The 26,883-nt window shown below is 39.1% G+C and overlaps 2 protein-coding genes across 2 annotated transcripts in view; one reads left to right on the top strand and one right to left on the bottom strand.

Moving 5' to 3' along the window:
- Positions 1-26,883, bottom strand: part of EFHC2 (EF-hand domain containing 2) — a 190,195-nt gene that overhangs the window by 121,627 nt on the left and 41,685 nt on the right. The window contains exon 3 of the mRNA XM_057717317.1: positions 3,357-3,507. Within this exon, the coding sequence (XP_057573300.1) occupies positions 3,357-3,507 (151 nt within the window). The remainder of the gene's footprint in view (positions 1-3,356; positions 3,508-26,883) is intronic.
- Positions 15,087-17,010, top strand: LOC130841257 (putative deoxyribonuclease TATDN2). Its single transcript, XM_057717318.1, has one exon. The coding sequence runs from the start codon at positions 15,181-15,183 to the stop codon at positions 17,008-17,010; it is 1,830 nt and encodes a 609-aa protein (XP_057573301.1). The 5' UTR covers positions 15,087-15,180.

Below are 26,883 nucleotides of genomic sequence, written 5' to 3'. Positions count from 1 at the left end.
ATAAACAAAATAAATAAATAATTTATAAAACAACACAAACAAAAAGAATGGATATGTGTATATGTATAACTGACTCACTTTGCTGTATACCTGAAACTCACACAAAATTGTAAATCAACTATACTCCAATAAAAATTTTTAAAAAGAGTACAAAGACCTCTTGTCCCTTTACAAAATAAAATTGTTCAGGCTAGAAGTGCTGAGTATCCAAACCAGGACCATGATGGTAGGAAGAGAAAATAGGGGAAAGATTTTAGAGACATTTGGTTGGCTGTTGATAGGCCTTCACACTTCCAACCTTAAATGTTTGTAAATATCTTTTCTTAAATATCAAAGCATTTCCATATTTTCTAAAAGATTTATCATTAAGCCACAAATTCTCCAAATAAAAGCCAGGGAGTAGATATTATATCAGTTAGAACACAGAGAATCATGAGGACAGTTCATATTGCCTCCCCATACCAATCCTCACCTGCTCCCTCCACCAGCAAAACCAAGCACAACACTAAATCGAATCTTCTTCCTCTTTCCACCATCTCAACAGTGGCTCTCTCCCAACGTGGTAGAAGAGCTTGATTCTGTTCACAATCTAGGTAGCCCTGACTCCCAAACCACATCTCCAGTCTTGACGGTTTTCCTGAAAACACATCCCAAAGTTCTACCTGCCTTGTGGGCATCACCATACAGAAGTTCCAACACAACTTCGAAAGCCTCATGACCCAAACACACCCCAGCTCCAACTCCAGGGATGCTCCTTGCTCCATGTTCCTAGGCTTTATTAATGCATCACCATCCTCTCAACCAGAGCATGAGCTCTGAGGCTAAGATTCAGGTGGAGCAAATTACTTCTCTAAGCCTATTTCCTTTCTGTAAAAGCTGATGATAACCTACTTTAGAAGGTCACTGGGATGATTAAATGAGAGAATGATAAAGTAGGTACCTTATCATTAGATATTCCCCTTCCTCACTCTCTATATTTAATCACTGGCCAGGGCCTATCAACAGCCAACCAAATGTCTCTAAAATCTTTCCCCTATTTTCTCTTCCTACCATCATTGTCCTGGTTTGGATACTCAGCACCTTCTAGCCCGAACAATTGCAAAACTCTTGGACTAGTCAATTTGCTCCCTTTCCTCTCCAAACTGCTTGCCTATAAGCTCCATGAGATAGGGATGTAATGGGTCTTATTCCTCCGGTCCATTTTCCCAAAACCCAGCACAGTGCCTAGCACAGAGTAGGCACTCAACAAACAGTTCATGACAATGCCGACTGGCTCCAAATTAATCATCCAGACATAATGAAGCCGTGCTCTAAGAACAATCTCAATGTCATGAGCTTTGAAGGAAGTCCTTTGCATACTGACTCATCATAACATTATGCTCAGAGGCCTATGGTCCTAAAATTTCTCTGTTTCTTCCCCTGGAACCCATTGTGGTATATCAATATGGAGGCATTGGGCCCAGATAAATAGTTACTAAGCAAAAAGTTTATTCAACACAGGCAGACAATCATAAGATGTGTTAAATAATGATAATTTGATAGTAAGTAGAGCATGTATATGTGTTTTTGTTTTTGTGTTCATTTAACAGATTATTTATTGACGATGTACTGTGTGCTAGGCAATGTGCTACCCACTAAGTAATTAAAGTTGAGCAAGCCATAGTGCCTGACCTTAGGAGTTTGCCATCCACAGTGGGAGACAATCAGGCAAGAATATAAATGCATATGCTCCAGCCCACCCATTTTACACACGTGGAAAAGAGGGTAAGAAAATAAGCAGTTTGTCAAACTCTGATTATGCACTGTTGATGGGAGTGGAGACTGATATAAACTTTTTTGGAAGACAATTTGGGAATGTCTTTTAAATTTGCAAATGTTCTTTTTTTAAGCTCTTTATTGGAATACAATTAGAGCATGTATATGTTAAACACAGAAAGAAAGGGATGCAAGGACCAAGAGATAACTACTTTTCAGTATGTATTAAATATACATGAGGTACCTGGGCTCTAAATATTTGTGATACACTAAATACACAAGAGGCACTAAACATTCATGAGTACTCAATATTCATGAGGCCTTAATTCGGCCACTCATTCATTGGTGACACCCATTCTAGCCCCATGTTTCCTTTGCCCAAGAAACACAAATAAAACCCATGACTATTCAGCAGGCCGACTGGCAAGCTACAGTTGCGGCCCGGCCCACCTGTCCCTACATCTTTCCAACAGAGTAACAGTGAGCTATTAGCCTACGGTCCCGTCTGTCTGCGGTCTTCCTGGAGCTTTAACTCTGGTCTCCAAACCACACTATTATCAGGAAAGCCTGGTGCACACAAAAAGAGAGAGAGGACCATTGCCTACTCTAGGATTCAGACAGGGTGGTCCTTCTATCCACTCGTACCTTGTCCTAAGTATGTGAGCCTCTCTGCCAGAAAATTATTCCTCTTACTGACCTGAATTCTGACCCCCTAGGTCCTGTCCTTGAGGATACAGAAACTTAGGTCACCCATCCCCCACATGACCACCCTTAAGATTCCTTATGACATTTATCAGGCACACCTGAGTCTTCCCTTTGCAGACAAATATCCCTTTTCACTATTCTCCCTTACACATGATAAATTTTCAGTTCTTTCACCATCACGGTTGCTGTCCCTTGAAGGCATCCAGAACTCAGCATCATCCCAAGTAAAGGACTTACAGCACACACACAAGAAATCAGTCGCCTCCCTTGACCTCTGCCATGCTTCTACTAATGCAACCTAGGATTAGTTTCTCTGGTGGACACATCGCAGAGCTAACTCTTGTCGGGCTGAAGCGGGATATGGATAAAGATAACTGGCATCTGTGAGGCAAAGGAGCAATGGCCTTCTCTTGAAGCACTATGAAAGTCTGTAGTTAATAGGTGAAGACAAAGAGAGAGCAGTTGAAGCAAAAGCGAGTGAATTCAAGAAAGGAGAGAGAACCCCAATCTGGAAGTGGCAGTTGAGACCAGTCTTCTCTCTACCCCTGAGGGTGTCAAGAAGGAAGTAATGTGGTCATAGCAGAAAAGACAAAAAAGAGTTTGCAGAAAAAAGTCAAAGACACAGGAGAATTTGCTCACACTAAAGCAGCATGTGAAAGGATACAAGGATGACACAGAAGAGTGAGTGAAATGGCCAGTGCTGAGGTGTGGGGGGTAGAAAGCTGATAAGTCAGCATTAGTAACTACAAGCTAACAGCATGTTTATACTCACCATTGCCAACAAGTTAGATACCTATGCAGTGGCATGGGGTCTTAATTTAAAAAGCTAGAGAAAGAGAATATATAAAGGTAGTAGTTAGAAGTGAAAGAACCATAACTCTACTTTGAATAGATACCTTGAGGCAGTCCGCTATTTTTCAATGCTGGTTCATTTACTTGAATTGTGTCATCTTCAAGGTAGAAATAGATTTTATAGCGTCTTATTCTATAGTTTTCTTGACTTTTATCAGGCACTTTATCTTCTAAATAGGCATCAAAAGATAATACCTGTTGGAATCATAAATAGAAACTAAGAAATGAAAAAAAATTCAGCAAACTTAAAATCAATAAAGCTACTGCCTGTCTACTTTTTGTTAATGTAAAGAAAAAAAGTTGAGGAAATTTTTGCAAGAAGACATTCTACACATCAGCTATGAGAATGGATTACAATCTAAGTTACAGTATATAAAGATTATCTTATATTTTCATCACTGTCTGGTTAGAACGAGGAAATGATATTCGAGCAATAAATCCATCATTCAGCTCTACCGTAAATTGAACTAGCATCTGCCTTTGAAATTTCACAGTGGAATTCTGTATGTATGTGTTACAGACAAAATATTCTTTCCCACAAGATGAGTATAAGTTTTGTCATTTTTTTCTCATTAAAAATAACACAAAACAGATGGAGGGACATACCATGTTCCTGGATTGGAAGAATCAACATCGTGAAAATGACTGTACTACCCAAAGCAATTTACAGATTCAATGCAATCCCGATCAAATTACCAATGGCATTTTTCACAGAACTAGAGCAAGAAATCTTACGATTTGTATGGAAACGCAAAAGACCCCGAATAGCCAAAGCAATCTTGAGAAGGAAAAATGGAGTTGGTGGAATCAGGCTTCCTGACTTCAAACTATACTACAAGGCCATAGTGATCAAGACAGTATGGTACTGGCACAAAAATAGAAAGGAAGATCAATGGAATAGAATAGAGAACTCAGAAGTAAGCCCAAACACATATGGGCACCTTATCTTTGACAAAGGAGGCACGAGTATACAATGGAAAAAAGACAGCCTCTTCAAGAAGTGGTGCTGGGAAAATTGGACAGCAACATGTAAAAGAATGAAATTAGAACACTTCCTAACACCATACACAAAAATAAATTCCAAATGGATTAAAGACCTACATGTAAGGCCAGACACTATAAAACTCCTAGAGGAAAACATAGGCAGAACACTCTTTGACATACATCAAAGCAACATCCTTTTTGACCCACCTCCTAGAATCATGGAAATAAAATCAAGAATAAACAAATGGGACCTCATGAAACTTAAAAGCTTTTGCACAGCGAAAGAAACCATAAACAAGACTAAAAGGCAACCCTCAGAATGGGAAAAAATAATTGCCTATGAAACAACGGACAAAGGATTAACCTCCAAAATATACAAGCAGCTCATGCAGCTTCATACCAAAAAAGCAAATAACCCAATCCACACATGGGCAGAAGACCTAAACAGACATTTCTCCAAAGAAGACATACAGATGGCCAACACACACATGAAAAGATGCTCAACATCACTCATCATCAGAGAAATGCAAGTCAAAGCCACAATGAGGTATCACCTCACACCAATCAGAATGGCCATCATCACAAAGTCTGGAAACAACAAATGTTGGAGAGGGTGTGGAGAAAAGGGAACTCTCCTGCACTGTTGGTGGGACTGTAAGTTGGTACAGCCACTATGGAAAACAATTTGGAGGTTCCTTAAAAAACTACAAATAGAACTACCCTATGATCCAGTAATCCCACTCCTGGGCATATACCCAAAGAAAACCATAATCCCAAAAGAAACTTGTACCATAATGTTTATTGCAGCACTCTTTACAATAGCCAGGACATGGAAGCAACCGAAATGCCCATCAACAAATGAATGGATACAGAAGATGTGGCATATATATACAATGGAATATTACTCAGCTATAAAAAGGGATGAGATGGAGCTATATGGAATGAGGTGGATAGAACTACAATCTGTCATACATAGTGAAGTAAGTCAGAAAGAGAAGGACAAATATTGTATGCTAACTCACATATACGGAATCTAAAAATGGTACTGATGAACTCAGTGACAAGAACAAGGAACCAGATACAGAGAATGGACTGGAGAACTCGAGGTATGGGAGGGGGCGGGGGGTGAAGGGGAAACTGAGAAGAAGCGAGAGAGTAGCATAGACATATATATACTACCAACTGTAAAATAGTCAGTGGGAAGTTGTTGTATAACAAAGGGAGTCCAACTCGAGGATGGAATATGCCTTAGAGGACTGGGGCAGGGAGGGTGGGGGGGACTCGAGGGGGGGGGGCGTCAAGGAAGGGAGGGAATATGGGGATATGTGTATAAAAACAGTTGATTGAACCTGGTGTACCCCCCCAAAAAAAAATAAAAATAAATAAATAAATAAATAAATAAATAAAAAAGCCAAAAAAAAAAAAAAGAAAGAAAAATAACACAAAGCTACATGGTTCTAGGATAAAACTATTCTGATTTCTGGTCCTGCTGCTTGCTTGCCTTGAGGCAATTCAAACAAGCAGAGCTGAAATTCTTCCAATGCACTGGAGACCCCACCGTATACTTCTTCAGGAACCTCAGAAAGCCTAGCTCAGTGCTAGATCCAGCCTCATCTTATAGTGTGTGTTGGGGTGGGGGTAGGGGGTAGACATGGGTAGGAGAGGCAGTTTCTAAAGTAGTTACAGTAAAAATCAGAGAGTCAAAAATACCCTTGAAAATTCCTTAACTACTTCGGAAAACTGTGCCTCTCAGTAAGTGCAACACAGCCCATTTTCTCCCATGTTGATGCAGAAGACTGACTGCCTCTTCAGTTGAAGACCAGTTGAAATAGCTTCCTTAGGTTTAGGTGCCAGGTTCCATGAATACAGATCTTTCACCATTAGAATCACTCTCCACACAGCGACCTGCTCACACACACTAAAAAAGACATGGTAACTGAGGACAATTAAAGGAACAGTAGATTCAGGCTACCAGTTCAAGCTTGGCCTGGGGCACAGGCTCCTTCAGAGCTCCATTTTAATACTTCCTTTGCTCTCATTTTTGTTCAATTTTTATAATTAAAGTTGCAAAAGTTAATTGTACATATGTTGTAATACCAAGTTTCAACATAGACAATATGGTATACGTGAGTCTGCTAGGCACAATCTAACTTCTAGGGGTGGTCAGTTACCCTAATTAGGAATATACGCTCCAGGATTTGGGGCAAATTTCTATCAGAAGCCCATGCTCAGACCTGGCTGAGAAAATGCCTCAGTAGTTTATCTCTGAACAACAGAGGAGACTTTGCTAATTACCATAAAGAATATTAGAAATGAGTTTCAGTTAGTGAAATAATTGTATTCAAAGTGAGTGGATCAGTTACAAATATTGACCAGGCATTGTCTTTATGAGAACAGATTCTAGGAATCTAGTGAGCCCAGAGGTCTTATACCCTTCAAAATGGCACCTGTGGCTTCATTCTAAAACGGTCCTATGTTCAGCTGCTTTCTTGAGGAATTTATCTGGTCTGATTCCAGTTAGAAAGTTAGCTAAACCCACTACTAGAATGTTGTCATATTTGTGTTGAGTGAACATTTCCGGTAAGATGCTGTTGCACGGGTACAGGGCTTCCTTCTGGGGTGATAAAAACGTCTTGGACCTAAATAGACACAACTAAATAGAGGTAATGGTTGTACAACACTGTGAATATATTAGATGCCACTGAATTGCACACTTTAAAATGGCTCACAGTTAATTTTATGTTATGTAAATTTTACCTCGGTTTTTTAAAAAAAAAGTGGGATGCCAAATTTTATTGAACACTAAAATAGTAAATGTTATGCTATATGAATTATATCTTAATTTTTAAAAGTGGGGGGAGGGCTTCCCTAGTGGCACAGTGGTTAAGAATCTGCCTGCCAATGCAGGGGACACGGGTTTGAGCCCTGGTCCGGGAAGATCCCCCATGCCATGGAGCAGCCAAGCCCGTGCACCACAACTACTGAGCCCACGTGCCACAACTACTGAAGCCCACGCACCTAGAGCCCATGTTCCGCAACAAGAGAAGCCACCGCAATGAGCAGCCTATGCACCACAATGAAGAGTAGCCCCCACTCACCACAACTAGAGAAAGCCTGCGCACAGCAAAGAAGACCCAACACAGCCAAAAATTTTTAAAAAATAATAAATAAATTTTAAAAATAAATAAATAAATAAATAAAAGTGAGGGGGAAATAATGTGGTTGGAACCCCTAAAAGGACAAGAGACCTGGGGTTCCACTGAGCTTTCGGTAGAGGCAGTGAGGAGGAGCAAAACGGGCCATCCTAGAACGTGGCACTTTAGCATGTGGGTTATTATGAGCTAAAGACAATCAGAGCCCAGCAGACACAGGAAGAACTTTTTACCTTCTCCTTAACTGTCTAAAAGAATTTAGATATGAAACCTGCACCAGGAAGAGAGCTATTACTAGAGAAAACTTTTTATATCAGAAAGACTTATCAGCGTGGCATGGCAAACATTTGTTTACCAAACACTTGCTCTTCTTATCTTCCTTCCCTTTGAAGCCCTAGACCCCTATCCCAGTCTCCTTAGTTCAGGATGGTATATAAGCATGAAGTACCCGACTGCCAAGGAGTGTCATATATTTTTATGGGGCTCCCATATGTACAAAATTTCCTTTTCTTCCATTAATCTGTCTTATGTCGATATAATTATTAGTTCAGCAAAAGAATCTAGAAGGGAAGAAGGGAAAAGTTTTCTGCTCCTACAGTAGAATTCAATCTGAAACTTTTTGTTCTCTGTAATTGGGTAGGAAAGTGTAGAGAGAATATTCATATCCCACTCACCTCTATGTATTCAATGCTACTGGTATAAACTTGTGCATGACCAAACTGCCAGAGAACAGCTGACAACATTGTCATGTATATAATCATTAAATATTTATCAAGGAAATAATGTACTGAAAGAGAATAAAGGATGCTCAATGGAAACAAAGAGAAAGAAAGACTATTTTAGGTTGGATTTCAATATTTCTAGAAGAGGGACAGACTGATATTTCATGTTCTGGTCCCCTGAGAATGCAGGACTGATGCACTCCAGCATAAAAGGTAGAAAGCAAGTCAGAGCGGTAGAGATGGAAAGATAGAAAAGGAAGAGGGAGAGGAAACCGTAAAATGTAGCAAAGTAGAATTTGAGGGAAGAGATACCAAATAGATTAAAAGTGATCTCATAAAGGTGAAAGACCTAATTACAATGGAACTTGATGTACCAGAGAATCCAGAGAGAAAGATCTAAAATAAAAACTGTGAGAAATGAAACTTTATACAAGCATAATTATGATACAAGGTTTCATCATAATTTATGATGTCAAGCACAGACTAGATAAATAAGGTCCTAGAGGATGTAATTGGCTGTAATTTTCTTGCAAACAGAATGTAAATGTCATTTGGCAGGTTGTGTGATCTAACATTCCCCACAGGCCTCTACAAGCCCTGTATCATATGAGGTTACCTGCCTGATCCCCGAGGCATTCAGATTTTTGATGCTAGCCAAGAGGATATAAAATCTGAAATCAATTAGCTTTAAATAACAGATATGTGGTATTTCCTCACTATAAAAGAAAAAAATTTAATGTTAATATTTCTGAAATCAGATTCTTCTTACAATTAAAGCCAAAAGAAACTCAAAGCAGTCAGGAATGCATTTTAACGAGGAATAAAGACATAACTTGATGTAAGGTGTAGATTTAGCCTTGCAAGGAAGGAGTTAATTCAATTTTCATGTCAATTGAGTTCTTTGCCTTGCATTGCATATCCCAAGTAGATGGATTTTTACATCAATTTGGATTCCTAATTTTGACTTAAAATGTTTTCAAAATGTTACCGTCTGACGTAGCACTGACATAAAAATAATTGTGTGTAGAAGATTGTCCATCATGTGCTAGACAATGCAACCATAAGGCAAAAACAAAAGCCTAATCTCTCAGAATAAATCACAGAATTTTATAAGATAGTGAAGTTGGTATGACCAAGGCATGAGTCATAAAGACTCAGGAACCAAACATCTAAGTGTTAAAAACTTGCAGCTGAATTTCTAGAGAAGCTGTTAGGAAAGAAAGAAGTACCAGTAATGTTAGATGAAGCTCAACATTTTACAAAGAGATCAACATCATAAGTCTAAATTTAGAATGTTTATGTTCTATTTGATGAAAAAGGCTCAGACTTAAGTTGGAAGGTACTAAAGAAGCAGGTGCATAATAGTAAGGATAAATGCATGCTATTATAGGTTAGTTAGTAGACAATAAAAATTTGTATATATTTAATGCAGTCTTGTTTATTCTTCCTGAAAAAGCTGTTATTAAATCAATGGTTTCTCTTATGATTATGGAATCTTAGAATTAAGGAAATAAACTATAAGGAATTTTGTATTGCGTATAGAGGATGGCTCCTTTATACATGACAATGGTATATTTAAAGAAATTCATCATATGTGAAGGGGAGCAGAATATAACACTCCAAAATATGCCTCTTTGGCATAAGAATTATCTTGAGCTGACTACTTTCAAGAAACAGCAGAGAAAGGAGAAGCTCTGAAATCTGAGTAAAAGTTATCCTTTTGTAAGAGACATTTATATTTATAAGGGAAATCTCCATTGGTAAGGGTTTCTCCCTCTCTGTGCAAGGAAAAGGAAGATGACTAAATCTCTAGAAACCTAGCAGTGCAGAAAGCATGAACTTAAATCTGCATAACAACTGTACGGACCTTTACTGTGCTTTGCCTGATAACCTCCCATAACGGGCTCCGCCTGCCCCCAACATCTTCTGCCTTTAGCTGGAGCTAGTATTTAAGGTGGTGGCTTGGGCTATTTGGGAGAGTTACTCAGTTTTCTTGGTATCTCCCATGTATACAGGAGGTAAACACGCTATCAATATTAAACTTGTTTGTTTTTCTTCTGTTAAGCTGTCTTTCATTACAGGGAGGGTATGTCAGCCAAGAAGCCAGAAGGGTAAAGGGAAAATTATTTTTCCTTCCCTACATAGGCTAATTTACAAAAAATTCTAATAAATTTAAAACACAGAAGTCATAGCCATCAATCACAAAGTAATACAACTAAAAATATATCATGAGACTATAAACAAATATTGTCACCCCTAATAATTATTGTGAGGAGAATAAATTTTAAAATGTAAAAAATAACTATAGAATCCAATAAAATTCAAAGAGGTACAAACCTATAAGATACAAGCAAATCTATAATCATGCATAAATTACTAGATTTAGATTATAACATTAAGAGAATTTGGAGTTAAAAACAACTAACTCAGGTAAATGTACTAACTCAGTGATTCCCAGCCTTCTCAGCTTCTCATTAGGAACTTAAAAAAAAAGTAAAGAAGAAAGAAAAAGACCATACCCAAGCCTAAATACATTAAATTGGAATCTTGGAGGCAGTTAAGAGGGGGCATTAGTATTTATTTAAAGCTCCACAAGTAATTCTGAAAAGCAGTCACAGTGAGCAACGGACTGAACAAAAATTTTTGAAAGTGCAAAAATTTGTCATAGGAAAACAAGTCTAAAGCAAAAAAAAAAAAAAAAGGATAAAAGCACAAACAGATAAATGTGAAAGGAGAAACACAACTGAAATAAATAAATCCAAGAGGTTTTTTTTTAAGAAATAAGAGGGTGAGTAAAAAATTATCCACACTCTGACTGCAGAGTTTACAGAAGTTTTAATATAACTGGAGTGCGGATAATTTTTGACTCACCCTCATAGTGTAGGGGAGGGAAAAAACTTTCCTCTACCCTTCTAAGGTTCTTCTAACTGGTCTAAAGAATTAAACTGACGTGAGATTAACGGGAGAAAAACCAAATTTTATTATGTACATATAGGGGCTCCGTAAGAATATGAAGCCCAAGGACAAGTTAGACAATTGAAGCTTATACGCCATCTGAGAGAAGGAGAAGGCGGTAGGGATTTGGGACTTCAAAGAGGAGAAAGGCGATTTACAAGAAGATGAAAAAAAATCAAATGTTTGGTAAACAAATGTTTGCTAGGCCATACAGAAACAATGGGACACAGAGAGGAATTTTAACCAACACTTCCCTAGGTTCCTCCCTGTCTCCCTTCCTGGAACAGGTCCTCTATCTAAATTCTTTTAGGCAGTTAGGGGGAAAGTCAAAGGTTCTTTCTGAGTCTTTTGGGCCTTGTTTTCAGCTCAGAATAATCCCCATGCCAAAGAGACACTATTTGGGGTTGCAAATTTTGCTCCCCTGCACTAGCAAACATAATCAAAATAAGAATGTAAGTAAAGTCAGAAATGAGATACTGCACAAGAGATGTAATAAATTATGTTATCTTACTAAGTTATTCAAGCTTTTATGAAAATAAACTTTAAAACCACAATTGATTTTCTGTAAGAACTGTGAAGTATCAAAACACAATGAATAAATTAATAACTAAGTAAGAAGTAAAAAAAATTACCAAAGAATTGCCCCAACAAAGGCTCCAACCAGGATGATTTACTAATGGATTCTTACAAGCTTTCATGGAAAAGAAAATCACCACTTTATATAACTCGCCCAGGATACCAAAAAAGATGGAAAGCCACAAAGGTGCATTTCAATGCTTAACAGACAAGCCGTTTAAAAAAAAAAAAAAAAAGTAAACTGTGGAGCAATAGTTCTCACCCTGGCTTCACATTAGAATCAACTGTAGAGCTTTATAAAATTGTGATGTTTGGGCCACAGCCACACCTATACACACCTGCACACAATGAAATCAGAATTCCTCAGATCAGGCCCAGGTATCAGTGATTTTAAAGCTCTCCAAGTGATTACAATGTGCAAGACAAGGTTGGGAACTATGGTTCCAGAGCAATTTCACTACTTATGATTTATAGAGCAAAGATCCTAACTAAAATACAAGCAAACAAAATTCAAGGGTCCATAACAGTTATAAGCCAACTACACAAAAAGCAGCATTTTCCTCACAGATACAAAGATGTTTCCAAATTAGGAGGTAAGAGCAAACACGTAATGATTTCATATTGTTTCCTACCACGTATCTTTTAAAATTGAAGGGTAATTCCTTAACATAATTAAAAAGCATCTGCTTCAAAACAATAACCTAAATATCCAGTATTATATTTAATTAAACTATGTGTCTACTACAATCAGGAACAGAAGAAAAATGCCCCTACAAACAATCATGATTTAATATTTTTTAGGCAATGTAAGAAGTAAAAATATTAGCAAGAAAGAGATAAAAGCATCATTATAGGTAGATAAAATAATGGCATAAGCAAACGCTGAAAAACTAAGAATAAAAGATTTTAGCACAACCACAAATCAATCAAAAATATTCTTATATTTCTTATATGTTTGATATTCAGCAATAACCACATAAAAATACAGTGGAAGGAAAAGGTATGTTCACAATAGAATAAAAAATTACAAAATGCTTAAAAACAGTTTTAATGAAAACTCTGTGACCCAGATAAAACTCTAAAAATATTTACTAGAAGATATAGGAGAACCTGCGAAGTATATTCTGGATAAGCAGACTAAAATAACATACTTTCAAACGAATATTTCACTGGTATTTTGGAAGGACTTGAAAAAGTAATTCTCATTCCATCTGATAAAATAAACAGGTCAGCCTGTTAAAGATAATTACGAAAATTAAGGGTAATATAGAAGACCTAACTCTGCTAGATTTTATATCTTACTATTATGCTTCAATTATTAAAACAGTGCAAAACCAGAGTAATAAGAGACGTACTAGTGTGTGGAAAAGAATAGATGGTCTGAAAATAGGCTCAATTACATACAGGAATTTAACGCATGATAAAGGAGTCATACAATAAGTGAAAAAAGCACTAACTTGGAAAAGCATCAATGTATGCCTCCACCAAAAATAAATTATAACCCAAAATAAATACCAGATGGATTATCAGCTTAAATATAGCAAATCAATCCCTTTTACCCTCCAAAAAAAAAAAAATTATACGTGTGTCAAAGCCCTGAAAGGGAGGATGACCATGCCAGATTTCAGAGAAAAAGGGAAAATTATAATAGAAAAATAATAATACTTAACTACAGAAACAACTTACGACTTCAATAGGCTAAAATATAAATTAAAAACAAGCAACATACAAATAAAAAAAATTGGAACTATGACAAAAGTTTATTTTATAAAAAAAACTTTAATTTTAAAAGATCCTAAAAAAAGTGAAAACAGAACTTAAAATGCAGGAGAAGGTCAATAGAAAAAGGAAAATATTCACTGTAAATAATTATCAGATAAGTACAAATTAAAATAACAATGAAGCACCAATTTTGTTTGTTTCTCCTATTAAATAAGCCCGGTAGGATTATACACTACCCATGGGATTTTAAATTATTACAGTTTCTGCCCGAGGTAATGCGATGTTACCAAGAGCCATTTTAAAATTCCCATACTTCTCCTCAGGAACTCCACTTCTGGGCATGCAGCCCAAAGAAACAAACCAAAATACGGAGAAACATATGTGCAAACATGTTCCTTGCAGCACTTTTTTTTATTATAGAAAATAAATTAGAAGGGGGGAGGGAATTAAAGATCTAACAAGAAAGGAAGGATGTGGTGAATTACAGCACATCTATGTACTCCACGGAATATTATAAAGTCACTAGTACGATGTTTAAACTGATGCCGCAATAAGAGAAATGCTTAGGATACGCAGAAATACTGAGTGAAAAAAACGCAGGACTGAAAATGGTAACATACTACAATTATAACCATGTTTTCAAAACCATGTATATTTAAACTATGCTTTATAAAACCATAATTAGGTTTTTCAAAAAGAATGGCGGGCGGGCGGCGGGGTGGGGGGGTGGGGCGGGGGGTGGGGGTGGGGGGGTGGGGTTGGCGCGAAAAGAACAAAAAGCAACCAACGGTCGCAGCTCCAGTGGGGGGCTCACTGGGATGTAGGAGTGGGGGAGGGGCAGCTGTGGGGAGGCGGGAACAGACCTGAGAAGGGGGGGCCCCCGGGTTGGGGGGGAGTGCTTCCAGTGGCCAGGGCCGGTGGGTGGGACGAGCTGTGCCCTTCCCCCTCCTCCTCCAGCAGTGGGTTCGGCCCACTCTCCTGTATTCCCTCAGCAGCCTGGACCTTTAGGCCACCAGCTCAGCTCAGGGTCCCCTATGTGGGGGTCCCTAAAGCACTCTGCATACTTTTCATGGGCTCTGATGTCTCTGAAAGGCCTTGTATTCAAGCCGAGTCGAAGAACTTTCTAGTACCGGAAATGCCTTGATGCTCAGGAAGTGCCTTGACGACCCGGAAGCAGCTCTGTGCAAAAAAAAAAAAGTCCGTTACCTCGGAAGCGTGCTGCGAGCTCGGACGCCAACCCGAGCCTCCGGTCGCTTTGGGGTCTTTGTGACTTTTCCAAATAGCTTTGAGATCACAAACTCAGTGGAAGGACTCTTGATATCTCTGGAACACTGAGAATTGTGAAGGGCGAGTGAAAGAAAGAAAGAAAGGTCCGTAAGCCGCGGGAGCGGCGCGGAATCGAGTACCACAGGCGCGGCTCCGAGGTAAGGTCCCCCTGCAAACGCGGGTTCCTCTGGGGGCCCAGGGACGCGGCCCCCTCCAGCCGGCTAGGTTAGAGTTCGGCATTTACGTTGCGGGGAGTCTCGCAGCCCCGGGTGCCTGAAAGCTCCGAAGGCGGTCCTTGGGGGCTTCAAGTCGGGGTTTCCTGGGGGCATCCTGCCAGGGAAATTCCTCCTCCTCATTTTCCTTCTCTTCCTATTATTCCCGTTCCTCAGGCTCCAAAGGCTGCCTGATTCGGAGCTCTCGGGGTTCCTCTCGTCTGCGGAATCGCCTCCGCGCCATCCCTTTTGCGCTCTGCCAGCCCCGTTCTAGTAGAAATGGCTTTTTCAGAGAATGCCCGCAAATTCAAGGGCAATTCCCAGCATAGTTTCCGTAACTCCACAAACGAAGAATTTGCAGCCAAAGATGAGGAGCAAAATAATTACACAGAGGAAACAAACAGGGGCCGGAGAAGGCGGGATAGACAGCAAGACCAAGGTTCTTCCATGATATACGTGAAAGCGATCCAGGACATCCTGGGAACAAAGGTGCCAGGAGGAGAGGCTGCCACTAGTACAAAATTGAGTATAAGACGGCCACCCAGGAGTGAAGAAAGACCAGCCAGGGATGTCCCCTTGTCTGTGCCTCAAATAAAAGTGTCTGCCTCAGAGGTGAGAGGGGAGAAGAGAGAGACCAGCGACTTCTATAACAGAATGATGAGGCATCCTGAGGAGAAGCCACGTGGTGACCCAAGGGCACTCATTTTTGGAAAAGGCTCTCCAACCCGAAAATTTCTAGATAGAGGTGACTATTATTCAGAAATCCAAAAGCATCAAGATAGGGGTCTGGAAACTGAGAGCCCTTCCTCACGAGGTGACTGGTCTGACATGGATGCGATCTCTGCATGCAGATCGCCTGAGGAGAAGCCATTCTCACTCAATCCGTCAAAAATTTCAAAGCCTCCATCCTTCCCAGCTGATCCTGTCAGCTGCTGGCCTCATTTGTACACTGGTCCTTGGCGTGAATCTGCCAGCTACTGGCCCAGCAGTCCCAAGCCTCCTCGCTATCTCTCCATGGGCAGCAGCAGCGACAACACATCCCAGGCTGGGAAGAACAGCCAGAGCTTCTCGAGTGATTATGTCTGCAATTTTCCAGTGTACTCCCCAAACTGGCGCCGAGAACTGAAGGAGTCAGAAGAAGGCCAATCCCCCAATTCTCGTTCATCTCCTTTTTCCACAAGTTCAAAAGCCGGTGTGAAGGAGAAGAAATACTATTTCCAAGAGGAGACCCCATCACATGCTTGGGGAGAACATGCATCCTGGCAGGGAACAAGGAGCCACAGGAAACAAAGCCTACAGAAGGGTTTCATTGATACCCATTGTCACCTGGACATACTCTATTCCAAGTTGTCTTTCAAAGGGACCTTTAGCAAGTTCAGAAAAATTTATAGCCGCTTCTTCCCTAAGCAATTTCAGGGCTGCATCTCTAATTTCTGTGATCCTCGTACACTAAAGGATGGTCTATGGGAGGAGCTGTTGCAACAGGATCTGATTTGGGGGGCCTTTGGCTGCCACCCCCATTTTGCACGTTACTACAATGAGAGTCAAGAAAGAAATGTTTTGGAAGCCTTACGTCACCCCAAGGCTGTAGCATATGGAGAAATTGGCTTGGATTACTCCTCTAAGTGCACCACACCTATCCCACAGCAGCACAAGATATTTGAGAGACAGCTGCAGCTGGCCGTGTCTCTAAAGAAGCCCGTGGTGATCCACTGCCGAGAAGCTGACAAAGAGCTGCTGGGCATCCTGAAAAAATATGTGCCCCCTGATTACAAGATCCATAGGCATTGCTTCAGTGGCAATTACTCAGTCATCGAACCCCTTCTGGACTACTTCCCCAACATGTTTGTGGGCTTCACAGCACTCCTGACTTACTCTTCTGCCTGGGAAGTCCAGGATGCTCTGAAAAAGATCCCACTGGAGAGAATCGTCGTGGAAACCGATTCTCCCTACTTCCTCCCTCGTGGAGTTTCCAAAAGCCTTTGCCAGTTTTCCCACCCAGGCATGGCCCTGTATACGGTTCGAGAGATGGCCAGAATCAAAGATGAGCCGCTTTACAAGATCTTGGCCGCCTTACAAGCGAACACCAATCGCCTCTACAACATTTAAGCAGAGAGGGCACCGTCAGGAGTCTTCCAGAAAAGGGAGACCAGCAGCCTGACAACATAAACTTCGTTTGAAGCCTGCCTGTGTCCCAGGTAAAGGATGTGTTCAGCACGCCCATTGGAACAGAAAAAAACCAGGACAGGATGTTCTCCTCAAAACCTCTTCATAAGACTTCTGCTTCTGGCTGGTAGGGTGGGGTGCAGTGGGATGGGAGGAAGACTAAGGGGAACTGCTGTTGATGTTATGAGGGGTTTCCTTCCACCCAGTTGTGCCAGAGTAAAGAAGGAAGAGTTCTGCAGCCTGTGTTTTTGAGCAGTTGGTGACTAAAGTCACCCTCCTACTTGCCTTTAAAAAAAAAAAGCAAGGAATGCTGAATGTTAAAAGTGAGCTAGGTGATTTGTTCCGTTTGTTCCCAAAATGTATTTGTTATTATAGGAATTCTAGAATCCATATGGGTTGTTGTTAAATTCGTAAATGTAGTAACTGTTCAACTTGAAATTTCTTGTTTCTAAAGATAGACCAACAGTAGCATTTCATCTAAGAGGAAATCAGTTTAGATAAAAATTAGTTAATAGTCATAATGTGCCAGGGAGGGCTGTGGAGGACCTTAGAATGATGGGAGCCAAATCGGTTGAATCTTACAACCACTGAGGAGATGAGTTTTGAATCTGAACTAAACTCCCTCCCCACACTTGGATAATTCCAAAGCTCTTCAGATAACTAGCATGTAATAGCAACTCTTCATTCAAATTGCTCTGATTCTTAACAAGGCTGAAATGTATACCACTTAGAAATACCATTCTCCAGAAGGACAGAAACAGAGAAGAGCTTCAGCTGCCCACTTGGCAAACAGCCATCCTTCTTGAGAAATTTAAAATGAACCCACGTTTTACGGAAGACATTTGAGTTAGGAAATTTAACTTTGCCAGCCAAAGCACACACCTAAGTCTAGGAGTCCCATTACTGGATGAGAAATTCCATTTTTAAAATGGAACATCTCTTGTACTCATGAAAACTAAATTAGTGAAAAGAGGCCCAGCATACTTCAGACTTCTCTAGTTTTCTCTGTGCCTCTTTCTGAGGATCCAGAGAAGTCAGCTGGCTCCACATCATCTGGTTCTGAGCTCAGAAGTCTCCTCCACAGAGAAGCCCTCCCTGACCACCAATCTATAAGTATTCACCTCACCTGGGAGGAAAAAAATCCTTGGCTTACTATTTTGATTTAATCCTAGCACTTAGCCCTGTCTGAGATTGTGTTGTTTATAGATATATGTGTTCACTGGTTATCTTCCCCAACTAGGTTATAAGTTTATAAGCCTGTCAGTGTCATTCACACTGTACATGCACCTGATGTTAGAAGAGTACCTGGAACAAAGCAGGCACTCAGCAAAGATTTCTTGGATTAACATATGAATGAATAACTGACTTCATTAACAACTGGCAGTAAATGATAATATTTGGGCGAGGTGGCAGACATTAGTATGAGAATAGAGAAATAAGCCATCCTAGTTCTAGCACTCCTCTTTAATTTACAAGGCAAGGTTGAAAGGCCACCCATACTCTGCCAGTAGATATCCATTATAAAAGAAATAAATAAAAAAGATCAAGCCCTACCAGGAACTGGACAGTTCATATTTCCTATAAATAACACTGAGTACAACATAGATTTCCCCTTTGCTGGGAATCTAGTCTTTTGAGAAGAAAGCTGTAGCTGAAGTGCTTCACTTTTCTAAGTAGAACAAAAGAAGTTGATGCAGTGTTAAAGATGCAACTTGATTATATTTTTCAAGACAGAAAACATTCAAAAATTAAGCCAATGTTTTTGAGTTAGGAAGGTTTTTTCCCATTTAATGTACACTTTAAATAGACATTGCTCACAGTGTCCCTCAACCCACCGGAGCCCTGAGCTTTTGATAAACAATTTTAGGAAAGAGGGTTCCATGGACAGACAATTTTGGTAAATAATGAGCTGTACAAAGCTCCTCAGATTATTTTTTCATCTCACAAGTTCCTGTGATATGCTAACATGAGCCACAGATACTGTCTCTCAAAGTTACTTCTAGATTAATGTGATTAACTTGAGGTACATACAATTCCGTGAGCTCAAGTTCTTTGGAAACACGAGCTTGGGAAACACGACCTAGTCACACTTGCTGTTGCGATGCCCTTATCACACACACTGTGTACATATCTGTACTCATCACATTCTAACATCCTCTTTCGTTTACCTTTCTCACAACGTAAGATCTGTGGAGAACACGTTATTAATCTGATCCTAGCAAAGTGACGTTACCAAGTGGGCATTTTAAAAACGGGTATGAACAAATGGTTGCATTTGAAGGGCACAATCAACAACATAAACAGGATATACACATATTACAATTTCAGTAAGTGTCCTTTCCAAAAAAAAAAAAAGACGATCTCCTTTTTATACGGAGAAAATACTTTTCTTACCTGCACCTCTCCCTCTACATTTTTGATGGCAAAGGCATAGACTATACTCTGCAGTGTTTCTAACGTGCAGGAGACAGCCTTGCCATAATTCAGCATTCTTTCTTTAGGAATGGGAGTGAGCAGTAGTCTTTTCTGAGTATAGTATAAACAGTTTTCTACTAGAGTGATAGATATTTCATTAAATTGCTAAGATTATTTAGCATTCATATGTTTGTATGGCACTTGGTGTGTCTACTCTCCCATTCCGGAGGCATCAGAGAGCCATGAAGGCAGCTGGTGATATAGAAATTCAATTTGCCGTTAGTGGTCCCTGGACCATCAGTCAGCCCAGAGTCACCGGGCCTCTCAGGCCCATTAACGGGCTCCCTGAACCTTGGCAGTCCTTTCACCACACGTCAGTATTTTGCTTCACTTAAATTTTAGAAAGGCAGCTGTTTCTACCTTTAAAGCTCAAAAGGAATGAACTGCCCACTTTGTCTTGGGATATGGGAGAATTCTGTTTTTTCAGTTGGTCTTTATTCATATCTGACTTCAAAATGAGTACCTGCCTATTGTGGAATTTTTGAGACTACTAAAGAGCACAAAGTGGGGGGAAAAGTTCATAATCCTACTACTTAGAGACAATCACTTTAACAACTGGAGTAGCTCTTTGGAGGTTTTCTCTAATATTTCCATAGTTATTGGCCAATTCCAGCATTGTACTCCTTGAGTCAGCTTTGCTAATTCATATTTACTAAAATACTCACTTTACTTCATAATTAGCATAAGCAGTGCATTTTACTTCCTCTGAATTGTGATTTAAATACATTATTTTGTGTATTTTCATTTGCTTTCCTGAGGAAATAAGCTAGAAGTGTATTAATTGTTTTTAGGACTCAACTCTGACTTGTTTACTGATTTATAAAATTCTGCTTTTAAGTTTATTGATTTTTTTCCTTCAGTTCTCAGATATCTGGTTTTGGTTTTTTTGTTTTGTTTTTTTTTTTTTTCAATTTGGGGGGAAAGAACAAAGCATTCAATACTGTAAATTTGTCTTAATTATAACTCTGCTGTATCCATAGGATTTTTTATTTTAATGAGGTTTATTTTCTCACTATAAAAATTAATACATATGCACTACAAAAATATGAAAATAGGAACAGAAAGACATGTAGGATATCTCTACTATCTAGAACCCACTGTTTTGTTAATGTCTTTGCCTAACGTAGTTGTGATTCTATATCAAATTACATATACTTTAAAAAATTCATATTTTCCTTATTATGCCAAATTATATATACTTTTTAAAAATGCATATGTTTTCATGCCCATATTCACTGAAGATTTATATGCCACAAAATCCCACCACCAATCTGTATACAATTTTCATGTTCTGGTGTATTATTACTTTAAAAGTCTTTTTTTCACCATAGGTAAAAAAACAAAGTATACATGTTTCTTAAGCAGAGTTAAAGAAAAAGTATTTACAGGTCCCAGAGAAAGATGATATAAGAAGCTTTTTTTCCCCTTGATTGAGAGATATTTCAACTCTATTTTTTTTTTCAGTTAATATTTTTTATTTTTTTTTAATTTTATTTATTATTTTTGGGGGGGTACACCAAGTTCAATCATCTGTTTTTTTTTTTGTTTGTTTTGTTTTTTTTAAATGAGAACATGTATTTTTTTTTGGGGGGGGGGTACACCAAGTTCAATCATCTGTTTTTATACACATGTCCCTGTATTCCCTCCCTTCCTTGACTCCCCCCCGCCCCGAGTCCTCTAAGGCATCTTCCATCCTCGAGTTGGACTCCCTTTGTTATACTACAACTTCCCACTGACTATCTATTTTACAGTTGGTAGTATATATATGTTCAACTCTATTTTTAATTTGTCAAGAGTAAATTTTGAAATTGTCAATTCAAAAATCTAACATCTATTGGAACAATTCCCTTGAATGGAGAAAAATAATGTATTCTGTTCTTTTTATATCCCTGTCTTGCATTTGTCATTTTATTACTGTTTATTGTTCTTTTATCTTCTAATAAATATTTGAAATGTTTACATTCTGTTTTCAAATTTATATTTTGTAATTACTCATAAGTGTTTCCATTGCTCACCATTAACCCTTTTATTTCATGACTTCCCCCATGGTTGAACTGTTTAATTTGCTTTACAACTGGCTGGAATATATGTTCAAGCACCTTTCTCAGGAAAAGTACGTGGATGGCATATTTGCGAGAAATCATGTATCTGAAAACATCTTTCTGCTGCTTTCACTAATAACACCTTGGCTGAGTCTAGAATTTGTGGGTCACAAACATTTTCCCCTAAAAGTTATAGACACTGCTTCCCTGTCTTCTGGCATTTAATATTGCAAAGAATTCTGATGTCAACTTCTTCTTTGGGGGTTAAACTAGTTTTTCTCTCAGGATGCAAGGTAATTTCTTTGCTTTATCCTTGAAATTAACATAAAAAATGCCAGACTATATCTAATTATTGGTCTCTCTTTTTTGTTATTTTCTCTGGTACACAGTAAGCATTTGATCTGTAGATCTGTGTCGTTTTATAGTCGAGAAACTTGGTTTTATTTTTATTATTTTCTTACAGTATGTTGAAGTGACTGAGTTGCTTTTAATCTAGCTTCTAATTCTTTAGGTACAATTGTGTTTCTATTATAAGAGCTCCATCCTCTCTCCAACCTTTCATTACCTATCTCATTGCTCTCATATCTGACCTTTTCCTCTACATTCTGGGAGGATTTCTCAAGTTTGCCTTTTCCATCACTCATCTCATTTTCTCCAGTTTCTTTTTTTTCTTTACTACATATAATGCTTTTTAGTTTCCTCACATTTCTTCCTTCTTCAGCAAGCTCCCTTTGCCTTTTCACCTACAGTCTCATTCAGCAGTATTTTAAATGTATTCTCTTGTTCTCTTTTCTCCTAAGCCTTCACTTCAGTTTGTTTTAACCGCTTACTTTTTTGTATACTTCTTTGCATTCAATAGAAAGCACAAAGCAAATTGTTATCAAAAATACTCCTTTTCCTATAGAAAGCATATTTTTAAAATAAATATTTTTATTCCTCTCCCCCTTAAATATTACGTTCTCCTCCATGTATGTTGCAGAGCCTTTTCAGAAACCTTCTGTTGGGTTTCTTTGTTCATTCTTAAACAAAGAGCAGTCTATCCAGGCTGATGTTTTTCTAAAGATAGGGTGGGCAGGTCTTCTTTCCTTCCTTCACCGTCCATTCCGATGTTCTCATTCCTCCTCTCAGTGGGAAGCTGGTTGATAGAAATTCATATACAGCATGTTAAGAGAAGCAGGGAGCGAGTTGGGGCCATGGAGAGTCCCCTGTAGGAAAAACTTCAGGTTTTTCCATACAGAAATTTTATAAATTGACCTGACCTCCACTCCAGGAACAGCAAATATAGCCAGTCCTTCGTGTGCATTGCCTGTCACATCAGAGAAATGCCCTAATGCAGGGCCTGCTTTTTCCCTCAGTGTGACTATTCCTGGGCCTCCTAGTGACACTCTTAATCCATCAAATAGCTGTGAAAGTAAGCCAAGTGGAAGCCCCTACAGGTTATCCTAACCGCCCAACTCGATTCTTGTCACTTTCTTAGGAAGTGAAATTGCACGCTGGTTTTGGTATAATTCTTCACTACGGTTTCATCTGCACTGTATCTGGTGGAAATTCTTCACAGTTTGCAACAAGAGGATAAAACTTCCCCCTGGCCTCCAACACTATGATGGTTTCTCCGTATTTAAAATTTTTTCAGTCATTTTAATTGGGATTGTGAAGGTGGAGAGGTTCAATGCCTAAGTTATAATCTCACTCCAAATTCTCATTTTTTCCTCACTTTTTTTGATAAATTTATGTTCCTATGGATACTGTGTTTAAATAGGCATATCTTATTTTAGAAAATTCAAGTTATACAAATCTGAACCTCATTTAGCTTGTTGAACACAAGAGATGGTCAATAAAGGTAAATTCAGTAAACAAATGACAAAAAATACAAAGTACAGAAAGATGATTTCCAGAATTTTTTTGTATTATAAAAATATTATCATCGTGAATCTATTTATAATTTATGCTGCAGTTTTCATGACTAAATCTAGTCCATATAAGTTAGGTGCATTTAAGATGAAATTCACCTAACCAATATGGACAGCATAAGTATTCATCAAATTTATGTTTACTTGTCCACTTCTTCTTAAGACCTGATTTATGGTTTATAAAAGGGGAAAACGATGTGACTAGAATGCTAGAATATTATTCTTGTAGCTTTATCACTAATTAACCATATAACTGGTGCAAACCACTTTAAAGTCTTTGTTCACTGGTTAACCTTTTAGCAAAAATTAGAAAATCAACACTTGCTCACCGCAGGACAGTGCAGCACTATTTAAAGGATTAAGAAAATTATGTATATATAACAGTGCTTTGGAGAGAAAATGAATGTATAAAAATACTGAATAATATATAAATCAGTGTAGGATGCAAAGCTGGAAGCTTAAAAATACTGTCAAAGCCACATCTAAAATTGTCTTTTCACATCCTTATGGAATCTATTGAGCAAGGCAATTTAAAAACACTTGATATTACTAAGAGAAAAGGTTCAGACCCACTGCTTAAAAATCAGTCTTCCTGGGGGTTTCCTAGGTGGCGCAGTGGTTAAGAATCCGCTTGCCAATGCAGGGGACACAGGTTCGATCCCTGCTCCAGGAAGATCCCACATGCCGCGGAGCAACTAAGCCCATGTGCCAATAAAAAAAAAAAAAAAAAAAAAAAAAAAAAAAAAAAATCAGTCTTCCTGGAAGAATAATTAGGTTGAGAAGAAGGGGATAACCCTATCTAACAGAAATCATGTTGCTAATCACGGGGTTTCATAAATTGAATAGAGAAAAATGAATATTCAAATATTCAACATTAAAGATACAAAAGAAAAGCAGCACCTACAATATAAAAGACAAAGGAAAATATTTGGTAAATTATATATATTTGGTAAATATATATATTATACATTTATAATTTATAAATATAATATAAATATATAAATTTATTATTTATGTATAATATATATATATTCAGAAGGAATAATGAGAACCAAGACAAAAACACTCTTTCATGCTATCATTTTGAGATATTATGTATTTTATTTTATTTTTAGCTCTTTATTGGAATATAATTGCTTTATACTCTTGTACCAGCTTATGAGATACACCAAAGTGAATCAGCTGTATTTATACACATATCCCCATATACCCTCCCTCCCGCGACTCCCCCCACCCTCCCCGTCCCGGCCCTCTAAGGCATCACCCATCATCGAATTGATCTCCCTTTGTTAAAAAGGCTAGATTCCACCCGAAAAAGTCAGAAGAAAGATGCTTAGATAAGATGCCTTTTATGTTCTCCTCCAATCGAAAGAATCTATTCTATAATTCTAACAATTATTCAATAAACTGGACTCCCCTGTACATCAGATTATCCTACAGATTTCAAAGTATGTTATTTACTTCCCACAAGTGCATCAACAGCTGAGATCACAAAATGGATACTCGATATGGAAAGGCTCCTGTATCAAAAGCAAAGTAACACAGACCAACCCAGTTACAGAGCACCTGCTAAGTTCAAAACTCTATGTGGAGGGTACAACATTCAATAAAACAATCTCTCCAGCTACAAGGATTACACAGTCGAGTAAGGGAGATTAGATAATATGCAAATAATTGCAAAACAGGGACTGGTACCTCCAAATAATTATAATGCACTGGAGATAAAGTGCAAAGCCATGAGGACAGACAAAATAATATTCTTACAAAGCTATTCAGTATACACTGTTGAGCACCTGTGATGTGTCAGGCACTGTGCTAGGCTCTGAGAATTCAAAGATCAATGAAAATAGCCAACACTCATTAAATAGTTATAATCAGTCAGACAATGTGTTAGGTGCTTTTATACTCTATCTCATTCACTCCTCACAACACAGCTATAAATAGGTAATATTGTGATCCTTGTTTTACAGAAGTCAAGCTTTAAGAAGTTAAATAATTTACCCAAGGTCTCAAGATAAGAGAATAGGACAGCTGGGGTTAGAACTCACACTGCCTAGCTTCACAGGCCACAGGTTAAGCATTATCTCCTGAATTGCCACAAAATCCTCACCATACTACAGCTCAGAGAAGGACACAGAGAAGAGTAACTGGGCTCTTCTAACAGGGGTTTGAAAATGCTCCAGTAGGAGGGGGACAGTGCAAACTACCTGAGAGCATCAAGAAGAAAGCATCACAGTGGAGGTGACAAGTGAAAGAAGTCTTCAAGACTGAGAGATGAAGAAGAACTGCATGCGTGGACAAGTGGGTAAGGGCATTCTCTGTGGAGGGAACAGCATGTACAAAGTTATAAGAGCAAGGTAGTATAAGGTATATGGGGTCCTGCGACTCACTCTGTGTGGCTGAGGGCTGAGTGGGGAAGGGGCGGCAGAGGAGGTGAGATGAGTAAGATACAAGAGCCAAAAGACAGGTGATCCCTGGGCCATGCAAAGCTAGGTCAAAGGACTCTAAACATTTTAGAAAGTTAACTGTGTAGCAGAGTTGCCGAGACCAGCTCGGAGACTCGGGGCGAATGACTGGTGCCGCAAGCTTAAAGAAACACAGACACAGATTTAAGAGAAAGATGGGACCGGGGGACTCAAGACCTCTAGGATCAAAACCCCCGCTGCTTCATCCCACGTTGTTTTTATTGAGCTCTCAGCATTACAGAAGCAAGATAGCATAAGGTTCTCACACTCCCAGTTTCGTCCCACAATCAAGGTTTTTCTTTGAAATAACCAAACAAAGGCCTCACGTGATTGGGGGCAGGGGTCTTTTGCAAGAACAGCAGAAGGAGGGCAGCTGCTATTGGCCAGGTCTCTGTTCGCCTCCTGGGTCCCGATCTGAGCTGGGCGTGGGAAGCAAAGCAGCCGTGGGGGCAGGAGACCTCTCTCAGAAGGAGTAAGGGTCTGTGCCCCACTCCTGTTGGCTCCTCTGCGACTGTGCCTGTCTTAGGTTGTTCCTCCCCTGAGGAATCTTACCTGTCTCTGGCTAACCAGCCATCCTCCGCGGCCAAACAGGGTGATATGAGGTGTGCACGTGAGGAAGGGGCTGCGCCCCCAGAGAGGGTCAACATTCTGTTTCCATGGTAGCCTGTGCCCCCATGGCCTCCACGCCCAGCACCCTTAGTTCCTCCGCTGCTCAAGCAGGACATCCTGCACCCAGTCACTTGGCCCACATACTTTAATTACTTTTAGCCATATTTATTATAACATTTTCAAGGTTTCAGAAAGATTTCTGAATGTTTTCCCACACAGAGTGGGCAGCTGAAAATGGGAATCAGATTGAAGGCAGAGATGGCAATGAAGAGGCTACTCTCTGGGTGAAAGATATGAAATAGGATAGCAGCAGTG

The sequence above is a fragment of the Hippopotamus amphibius genome, chromosome X (assembly GCF_030028045.1).
Source record: "Hippopotamus amphibius kiboko isolate mHipAmp2 chromosome X, mHipAmp2.hap2, whole genome shotgun sequence".
NCBI classification, from domain to species: Eukaryota; Metazoa; Chordata; class Mammalia; order Artiodactyla; family Hippopotamidae; genus Hippopotamus; species Hippopotamus amphibius.
This window is presented reverse-complemented; position numbering and strand designations above follow the sequence as displayed.